Genomic DNA, 10,342 nt, shown 5'->3' on the forward strand with positions numbered 1-10,342 from the left:
AAAAGAATAAAAAATAAAGAATAAAAATTTTAGAGTATATGATATAGTGTATAGTGAAAAATAGTTGTTTAAATTTAATAAAGTGGATGATTTATTTTAAAATTTTAAGATATTATAGAAAATTTTGTGTGGATGCTCTAACAACATAAATTAACGAAAAATCGTAGAATATGATCTTTCCCTTTTCCAAAGCCCTCGTATAACATTCAGATTTTGCGTATTTTATAATTCACGGGCTCAATCAATCTTGGAGTGGAATGATATTTCTCCTGTTTCACTATTTGAGTAAATTTCGAAGTGCAAGTGACTCCTCACTTAATAGTCAACGTCTCACATTTTTCATTCTACTAGAGAAAAATATCTTATGATACACTGTAATTACGATTCAAACTAAATACTTGGGATCTTGGGTAATCTACTAAATGTCTTGCTGCGGCACAATGAGCTTAAATTTTGCTCTTTTATCACAATAGTATATTATTTAATCTAGTGCATGATAGCTAAACACTTTTCATTGAACCTACTTAATTTGCTTCCAATTAAAATTAAAACAAATTATTAATTGACATTAACCCATGATTTTTATAAAGTTAAACATTCTATTATATCCTAATCACTTGATGGGTTGAGTTGTATTCAGATAATTTCAAATGGATGAATTATTAATCTCGTGGGCCCCAATGGCGATGGGCAACAACTACATGGGCCATACCCTATTTAATTGCAAACACATTGCTTCTAAGTTCATGGATGTCATGTCATGCAACAAAAACATTTTTTTTCCAATAAAAAATGTGTTTACTTATTTATTTATTATTATTTTTTTAAAAGAAAAAAAAATGGGAACCGTAGTTTGAATATTTTCAGGACGTTCTAATACCAAACCCACCTTGTTGGTTATATTTTAAAAGAAGTTTTAAGTCAAATATAAATATTTAATTAAAACATGGAAGTGCTTTATATTATTAGAAACTAAATAATGACATGGAAATACCTTTGTATCAATAGACACATTAAAAAGGTAATTTAATTTTTCCACTATTTATGAAAACCAAATTAATCGAGAATGAAAATAATATGTAAAATCACAAAATATATCAACTACATAATTATTTTTTTAGAAGATAAAACTATGAAAGATGTTTGATAAATTTTAATAGATACACATTCTTCAAAATAATAAAATTTTAGCCTTTAAATTAAACACATAATTACATTCCTTGAGTGAAGTTAATTTTAGTTTTAACGTTGACCAAACTTTTCAAATATTAAACTAATTTATGTTTTTAATTATTTTGGGAGAAAAATAAAAGAAGAGAAAAATCCATGCCAAAAATTGACAAAGTAGACAGCATCATTGCAACTTTGGAAAGAAATAAATGCTTGCCGATTGGTTTTTTTCAATCAAATCCTTTGCATTAAATGGAGCCACCAACAAATAAAAAAGAAATATTAATCTCCCTTTTTACCAATAATTAAAAAAACCCAAATACATACTGTATACTTTGATTCATCTCCTCTCTCCTTTACATTAACAAAATTAAAAAAAATCTTGTTCAAGCATTATTATAACATATGTAACTAAGTTGCTCCAATAGTTTTAGTATTTATTTTTTAAAATATTAATTAAAATCTCTTTTATTTATCAAAATTGACCTAATTATATTAAAATTTTAAAAATAATATTGAAACTTGGACAAAAATATTTTCAAAATATGGAACATCCCTTTGTTATTTTTTTTTTAAATGGGTTTTGATAGTAAATACTTAAACTCTAGATGGTATGTTGAAAGAGTGAAATATATTCCAAAAACCTAAGGTGCTAAATGAAACTTTCCTTTTACCACCATTGAACCCGGCCAACCACGTGGAAAATCGGTAGGTCTATCATTGGAGACAGGAGACGGGCTCCGTATAATTATCCAATAAAAGTTCAGGTAAACTCTAAAGTGAAGCATCGTCTCAGGCCTGTACGGGATCTGTTTGTGATCATTGCCGCGCCGGCAGAGGCGAACGCCTGCAAGAGTGCTTCCTCGCTAGTTACGGTGCAAGGCCGGTCGCATCGTCGCGCGTGGCACTTAGTGAAACACGCCGCGAGGGTCCCGCATCGGCTTCATTCAAACTTGTCCTCTTTTGCGTAACCGACTGGCGCAATATACAGTTCGTTCATTGGGTGCGAGCAGTGGGCCCGGGTTAAATTACCGAGTATAAATGCGGGGTGGATGTAAGCCGTTCAAAAGGGGTAGGCGACACAGCTAAACAGCGAAGTTATTGTTAAACTCATTCTAATTCGGGTCGTTTAAAATTTTATATTACATACGAGTATTTTGATGCCCGAAGACTTAACTCGGTTGACGTGAGTTCCCTCAGTGAGATCAAATCCCGTCTGTTTGTTGCTTCGATCTCCGTTCCTCTCCGATCCAACTCAATCGGTAGATCGCACAGGAAGGGGAGATCCGCGCCGCGGTCGATCTACTCCGAGAGCAATTGTGCAGTCACTCAATGTTGGGCGTTTGAAGAACCTTGATTACGATTCCGGGTAATGTTTATTTATGTGCTGAATCTCCGATCTATTTTTCTAGTATCTCTGATTGCTTACTATCTCGTAGACTTCACTCAGTTCGAAATTCTGGGGTTTTATTTTTTTTCCTTCCTTCGTGTTGTTTTAGATTTAATCGTGGAGATTTGGGATGAAGCATACCTGATTCGAGGTGTTTGTGTGAATTGGAGATCCAATAATTGTGGGGGTGTGTGTGTTTTTTTTTTCGGTTCGAACTGCAAAGAAAAAAAAAAAAGGATTTTGTTCTGAGTCTAGTAAACCCGGACGCTGAGCTAGCATCATTAAATGCTACTGGCTGCAATGTTCAAACCTAATCTTTTTCATTTTTTTTTTAATCTGTAACAGAGCGTTGAGTTGCTTTTAATTCGCTTGTTTTTGATAAAATTTCAGATAGTCGCAGGAATTTTGTCCACCCAAACTTTTGTAAACTTCTTTGATCGATGTGTCGGCCGTATTGTTATTTGGGATTAGAGAGAGATAGCTCCCTGATTTGGTGTGGAAAGGTTTTTGTTTTTTTTTGAGTCTGAGCTGAAACCAACCCACTAGCAATGGCGAGGCAAGGGAGGAGAAGGGACCGGCTCCAATGGAGCAAGCTCTACAGCTTTGCTTGCGTCCGCCCGACCGTGTTAGATGATGAGCAACCTTCCTCCTTCGTTGGACCCGGTTACTCCCGCATTGTCCACTGCAACCAGCCGCAGCTCCACCGTAAGAAGCCCTTGAAGTACACCAGCAATTATATCACCACCACGAAATACAATATCATCACTTTCCTTCCAAAAGCGCTCTTTGAGCAATTCCGCCGAGTAGCCAATGTCTATTTTCTCCTGGCTGCAGTCCTGTCTCTTACCCCTGTTTCCCCTTTCACACCAGTGAGCATGATTGCGCCTCTGGCGTTTGTTGTTGGGTTGAGTATGGCAAAAGAAGCACTGGAAGATTGGCGGAGATTTATGCAAGATTTGAAAGTAAATAGCCGAGAGGTCAGTGTCCACAGGGCAGAGGGACAGTTCAGTTACAAACAATGGCAGAATATTCGTGTTGGGGATGTCGTGAAGGTTGAGAAGGACCAATTTTTTCCAGCTGACTTGCTTCTACTATCCTCAAGCTATGAAGACGGGATTTGTTATGTTGAGACAATGAATTTGGACGGTGAGACAAATTTGAAGGTCAAAAGGTCTTTGGAAGTAACTCTGGCTTTGGATGATGATCAGACTTTCAGAGATTTTACAGCTATCATAAGGTGTGAAGACCCAAATCCTAGTCTATATACCTTCGTAGGTAATATTGACTTTGAACAACAGCTCCATTCGCTTGAGCCAAATCAGATTCTGCTCAGAGATTCCAAGCTTAGGAACACTACTTACGTCTATGGGGTGGCTATCTTTACTGGTCATGATAGTAAAGTTATGCAGAATGCCACTAAATCACCTTCTAAGAGGAGCAGAATCGAGAAGAAAATGGATCAAATCATATACTTTCTCTTTACTGTTCTTGTACTCATTTCAGTGATTAGTTCAATAGGGTTTGCTGTGATCACCAAATATAAGATGCCAGATTGGTGGTACTTGCGGCCAGATAAGGGAACGAGCTTGTATGATCCGAAAAGGGCAGCGTTATCTGGTCTGTTCCATCTGATAACTGCTCTTATTCTCTATGGATATCTGATACCTATTTCTCTATATGTTTCTATAGAAGTTGTCAAGGTCTTACAAGCTACGTTCATTAATGGAGATGTTCTCATGTACGACGAGGACACAGGAAATCATGCACAAGCGCGAACTTCAAACTTAAATGAGGAGCTTGGGCAAGTTGATACAGTTCTATCTGATAAAACGGGTACTTTAACATGCAACCAGATGAATTTTTTAAAATGTTCCATTGCCGGAGTTTCATATGGTGTACTTTCTAGTGAAGTGGAAATTGCTGCTGCCAAGCAGATGGAATCAGAAGCTACTGGTACTCCTCGGCCGCAAAGTGGCACTCATGATATTTGGAGAGATGATGCATATATTCATGGGTCACCAGCAACTGATTTGATACATGAGAAAAAGTTCACCATTGATAATCCAAGAAAGCCTCCCATTAAAGGTTTCAGTTTTGAAGATGAGAGGCTAATGCATGGAAATTGGGCAAAGGAGCCCACAGCTGATACCATTCTTCTGTTTTTCAGGATCCTTGCTTTGTGCCACACTGCAATTCCTGAACCAAATGAGGAAACTGATGGCTTCACTTATGAAGCTGAATCTCCAGATGAAGTAGCATTTCTTGTTGCAGCTAGGGAATTTGGCTTTGAATTTTGTAAGAGAACACAATCTAGTGTGTTCATTAGGGAGAAATATTCTCCATCCGAGGACTCCATAGAGAGGTAACAACTTGTTTTGCATGTTGTAATCACTAGGTTGTTATTTTCATTTGAAATTCTTGGCAACTTAATGGTTTGTTCTACTACAGGGAGTTGAAGATTCTCAATCTGTTGGAATTCAACAGCAAAAGGAAGAGAATGTCTGTAATTGTGCGTGATGAGATTGGGAAAATTTTCCTTTTCTGCAAAGGTGCTGATAGGTATGTGTCTTAACTTTCATTTTGTGGAATCTAAATTTTTGTGAGCAGATATATCTGTTTGTGCCAATTAAGTGTTCAGTCAGATCAGAAATTACTGATGTATGGGTGAATGTAAATTAAACTGAAACTCATATTTGATATATGAGATTATTTCTCTTGCACAGCATCATTTTTGATAGACTGGCTAAAAATGGAAGATTGTATGAGAGTGAAACAAGCAAACATTTAACTGAATATGGAGAAGCAGGGTTGCGAACGTTAGCACTAGCATATAAAGTGCTAGATCAATCTGAATATTCTGCTTGGAATGCGGAATTCCTAAAAGCGAAAACTACTATTGGATCTGATAGAGAAGCTCTAGTTGAGCGAATCTCTGATTTAATGGAAAGAGACTTGATTCTTGTTGGTGCAACTGCTGTGGAAGATAAATTACAGAAAGGAGTAAGCTTTTAAAGGATTCTCTATGACTAGTAGTTCTTTCTTCCTTACTTCATCTAACAATGCCCCTGCTTCCTGTACAGGTTCCTCAATGTATAGACAAATTAGCCCAGGCTGGTATCAAGATCTGGGTGCTTACGGGTGACAAGATTGAAACTGCAGTTAACATAGGGTACGAATATGTGGCCTCTCTAATCATTCACATAGTTTTATTGAGGAAAGGGAAAGGAAAATGGCCTCCCCATCTCTCTCTCTCTATGGGAGCAAACATTCATTTGGTGAGGCCAAATTTTGCACTCAAGACCTTGGCAACAAATGCCAAGATCTTTAGCAACTTGGTAACAAGCACCTTCTAGTTGTTCACATAGCCATCTTCTAAGTCTTGTATGTTAACAATTTCAGATAGCTGACCACAAGTCATAAATGATGGGATAAAATCTTTTGTATTGATGAGGAAATTCTTTTTTTTTATACCATTCTTTTGTTTTCAGATTTGCTTGCAGTTTGCTTAGGCAAGGCATGAAACAAATTTATCTATCTACTGTAAACAATGACATGCTGGTACAAGATGCTAACAAGGTAAATGGTTGTCATTTTCATTCCACTTTTATCCACTTGTATTCAATTACCACCAGGGATCAAATTGAAGTGCTAGAGGCTTAATCATAAATACCATGTAACAGAAAGTTTATAAGTGTAATTTTACATTAATGAAAAATAAACATAGGCTGAGCGTACTGTTATGGCCATCAAATCGTAATAATTTCCCTATTATTTGTAACATGGTGTTAGAGCTCCCTCCATGATACTGCCTCCCCAATGCTGATCTTCCGTGAATTGGTAACATTCTTTTGATGCATGTTATTCGTAACCCTAAACCCTAGAGTGCATTTATGTGCAACATGACAACATCTTTGCAACTGTAGAAGCCCTCTTGAGCATTTGTGCAGATAAAAGATCTTTGACTTGCTTTTGCAACATCTTCAGCTTCTCCGAGCCAAATCACAAATATGCCCCTCTTGTATGAGCAACATAACAAACATCTTGCCATGCTGAGAATCCTTGTGCAAGAGAAACTCTCATTGCTCTCCCTTCCTCACATGCGCATTGGACCACACCAAGCTCCTTTTTGTCTTCGCCACTAGCTCTGGGTATCTGATACATGGACTTTTCATCTATTCCCTTCACATGAATGTCAAATACCGATATTCAAAGTGGAAATTTATTCCTATTGAGCATGTGAGATTTGTTTAGAAATAGTCGACACTACAATCTACATGTTTGTTGGATACTCAAGTTTGAGTAACATAGCTTCGTGTTTATTCTTTGTGAAGCACTTCATTTTAGGATTTTGACTTTTAAGGTTGCTCTTAATTTTCCCCAATTCAGAAGGGTCAATAGACATCATATTCTCTTTTGCAACCTATAGTTTCTTATGAACTTTAGGTTTGGTTAAGAAAGTATCTATTGGCTTAGATTTGGTGTTTCCTAGTTGTAACTATCGTTGAAAGTGCTTCTCAAAAACTTGCAATAACTCTTTCAAGAAGCCTATTGAGATTAATATACATAATTATAATTTCCATTGTTTGCTAGCCCAAAAATAATGGTCATGACCTTAGGAAGTGAAAGAACAATAGTCCCCGCCGGCCACTTATTTATTTTTTTTTGGCAAACAAGGAGCTGTCCCCCTTTTTGTTTAGGATATTCACAGTGAGCTCTACAAAATTTGAGTTGACAGTTGGGATCATGGGATATAAACTAGTAGTATTTCATTAACCTATGATCCTTGGAATAACAATTCAAACTCGACCCATTCATTTAATCTATGAGTCAAATTGTATAATCTGCACATGACCTATTTATAAATAGGATGATCGATTATTGAACCATAACTAAGACCTGTTAATTAAAATGGTTAGACGGACATGCGACATGACTAGTATAATTATATAAGTGAAATGATAACTCATTTAACAAACTCAAATAAACAAAACACAAACAATGCACTATTTTTTTTTAATTATACAAAAACTTTGAATATAATCCATATAGTTATATTATATGATATTATGTTCCGTATTTAACTTATTTATTATTATTATTATTATATATATATATATATCAGTCACAAGCAAGTTGAGTCATTTATTTGCAGATCATAAATAGGTCCTAAACTTGTGTAGTATGTATCTGAACCTGCAAACTGGTCTTGTCAATTTTTTGCAAGAGATGTAAAATTGTAAAATGATAACCAAACGTTTATGCAAATAACCTCTAGTCAGCGGATTTGCTTTATCAAATCAGTCCTAGTTTGGTTATATATGCAAGTTGAGCTTTCATAATATTTTTTAGTGAGTCTGAGGCAGTGTTAGAATCAACTTGCAAATACTAGGCCTAATTAATACAAGGTTTAAAAGTAGTTTATATTGTTAAATAATAAACATAGATAATGGGGACAATCGTGGGCATCTAACCCTGCTAGTTTTCCTGTTAATTTTAACTGTTACATCTATTTTGGTTCATGAAAAAAAAATATTTATCTCTGGTGATTGATCAGGCAGCCAAAGAGAACCTTTCGATGCAAATAGCTAATGCCTCTCGAATGGTCATGCTGGAGAAGGACCCATATGAAGCATTTGCTTTGATAATTGATGGGAAAACTCTGACATATGCATTAGAGGATGATATGAAGAATAATTTCCTGAACCTAGCAGTCAATTGTGCGTCTGTCCTATGCTGCCGTGTCTCACCTAGGCAGAAAGCACTGGTATCTTATGCTATCTATTACTCATTCAGTGACTTTCATGTGCTAAATTTGCAATGCAAGTTTTATATTAGGAGAAACTGTTTTTCTCTTGCTTTAGGTAACAAGGTTAGTAAAAGAAGGTACAGGAAAAGTTACTTTAGCCATAGGTGATGGTGCAAATGATGTAGGCATGATTCAAGAGGCTGATATTGGTGTTGGTATCAGTGGTGTGGAAGGGATGCAGGTTGGTATTATTACATGATAGGCACCTGTTTAAAGTTCAGTAATTATGGACTTGCTAGTCTGATTACATGATTTCGATGACTTTTCGCAGGCAGTCATGGCTAGTGATTTCTCCATTTCTCAGTTTAGATTCCTAGAAAGACTTCTTGTTGTCCACGGCCATTGGTGTTACAAGAGGATAGCACTTATGGTGAGAGCAAATGACTACAACTAATTTTGCAGTACTTTTGCACTTAATGCTTTTAGGTACCTTTTTAGTGTAGAAAATTACTGATTCAGAATTTTCTTTTTTCGTTTCAGATTTGTTATTTCTTCTATAAAAATATAGCATTTGGGCTCACAATATTTTACTTTGAGGCATACACTGGCTTTTCTGGGCAATCAGTATATGACAACTGGTACATGCTCCTGTTCAATGTCGTTCTAACATCATTGCCAGTCATAACATTAGGCGCCTTTGAGCAAGATGTTTCTTCTGATGTATGTTTACAGGTATTCCAGTAAGCTTTTTTCTCCAACTACCATTATATTCCCACAATATTTTCACCAACTAAGACCAGTGAACTGGTTTTGCAGTTCCCAGCATTGTACCAACAAGGACCAAAGAACCTATTTTTCGATTGGTATAGGATTATTGGCTGGATGTTCAATGGCCTCTACACATCAATCGCCATATACTTCCTCAACATTGGGATGCTATACCATCAGGCATTTCGTGCCGGAGGGCAGACGGCAGATATGGCTGTTGTCGGAACCACAATGTTCACCTGCATCATTTGGGTAGTCAATGTGCAAATTGCCCTTATTATGAGCCACTTCACATGGATCCAGCATCTCTTTGTTTGGGGCAGTGTTGCCACATGGTACCTATTCTTGGTTGCATACGGAGCCTCGTCTCAAACAATCTCCGAGAACTCCTACCAGATACTCTCGGAAGCTATCGGACCAGCACCCATGTTTTGGATTGCAACTGTTATAGTCACCTGTGCATGCAACATTCCCTATTTGGTACACATCTCCTTCCAGAGGATGTTCAATCCATTGGATCACCATGTGATTCAGGAAATCAAATATTACAAGAAGGACGTGGAGGACCAACGCATGTGGAAAAGAGAGAAGAACAAGGCTCGTCAAAAGACTAAGATTGGGTTTACTGCTAGGGTCGATGCCAAGATCAGGCATCTTAGAGGGAGATTAAACAAGAGAGTCCTATCGACTTCGCCCAAAACTGTACAAGAACAGATCATCTGAGGCCTAAAACTGTACAAGAACAGATCATCTGAGGCCGTATACACATACATACATACATTTTTATGTTCCTTCTTACTATAGTTAAGGTTTCCAAATCCCAATTATTCAATTTTGATAGCTAATTGATTCGTTAAATAGAAGTCTTCTTTCAGGGTTTGCTAAGTGCTTCCCATTGTATAAATTGTGGAACATCGATTGCTTCATGGAAATAGTTGTTTTATAGGTAAAGCAAATTCATTTCCATTGTTGTTGCTACTTTTTACAGGAACAGTCAAGTTTTTTATCTTGTTCAATCATTCAATGTGAGTAGTGGATACTGGAAAGGCTTCGTCATTATTGATTTTAAACTATTTTGAGCTTGTTTTCTTTGTATATAAACACTGTAAAACATTTTAAATAAACTTTTTTTTAATGGAGAAATAATTAATAATATTTCAGGAGATGATCTATTCGTCTCTATGTCTTCTTAAAAGTGTCAGAGCTTTGCTCGCATAGAGAACAAGATTGCTCCCTGTGCACTCCAACAATACAAGGAGTAAAAAAAC

General features: G+C 36.5%; 1 protein-coding gene across 2 annotated transcripts; it reads left to right on the plus strand.

Moving 5' to 3' along the window:
• The first annotated feature begins 2,263 nt into the window (after positions 1 to 2,263).
• Positions 2,264 to 10,088, plus strand: LOC122001278 (probable phospholipid-transporting ATPase 4). 2 transcript variants are annotated; one of them, XM_042555940.1, is made up of 12 exons: positions 2,264 to 2,539; positions 2,670 to 2,747; positions 2,951 to 4,922; positions 5,009 to 5,119; positions 5,284 to 5,560; positions 5,641 to 5,729; positions 6,049 to 6,136; positions 8,115 to 8,324; positions 8,422 to 8,547; positions 8,638 to 8,736; positions 8,847 to 9,038; positions 9,123 to 10,088. In XM_042555940.1, the coding sequence occupies exons 3-12, from the start codon at positions 3,109 to 3,111 to the stop codon at positions 9,795 to 9,797; spliced, it is 3,681 nt and encodes a 1,226-aa protein (XP_042411874.1). In that variant the 5' UTR covers positions 2,264 to 2,539; positions 2,670 to 2,747; positions 2,951 to 3,108; the 3' UTR covers positions 9,798 to 10,088. The 2 variants fall into 2 exon arrangements, with proteins under 2 accessions (XP_042411874.1, XP_042411873.1); XM_042555939.1 differs by lacking the exon at positions 2,670 to 2,747 and having other exon boundaries at positions 2,267 to 2,539; positions 9,123 to 10,086.
• Positions 10,089 to 10,342: the final 254 nt, after the last annotated feature.

This window comes from Zingiber officinale, chromosome 7A, assembly GCF_018446385.1.
Source record: "Zingiber officinale cultivar Zhangliang chromosome 7A, Zo_v1.1, whole genome shotgun sequence".
NCBI classification, from domain to species: Eukaryota; Viridiplantae; Streptophyta; class Magnoliopsida; order Zingiberales; family Zingiberaceae; genus Zingiber; species Zingiber officinale.

What these genes read in the sequence shown, in the direction of transcription:
- LOC122001278 (XM_042555940.1), top strand. Translation starts at nt 3,109, where the DNA reads ATGGCGAGGCAAGGGAGGAGAAGGGACCGGCTCCAATGGAGCAAGCTC. An exon ending in GAAACTGCAGTTAACATAGG is followed by an intron (nt 5,730 to 6,048) that starts GTACGAATATGT and finishes TTTTGTTTTCAG; the next exon opens with ATTTGCTTGCAGTTTGCTTA. An exon ending in ACAAGAGGATAGCACTTATG is followed by an intron (nt 8,737 to 8,846) that starts GTGAGAGCAAAT and finishes TTTTCGTTTCAG; the next exon opens with ATTTGTTATTTCTTCTATAA.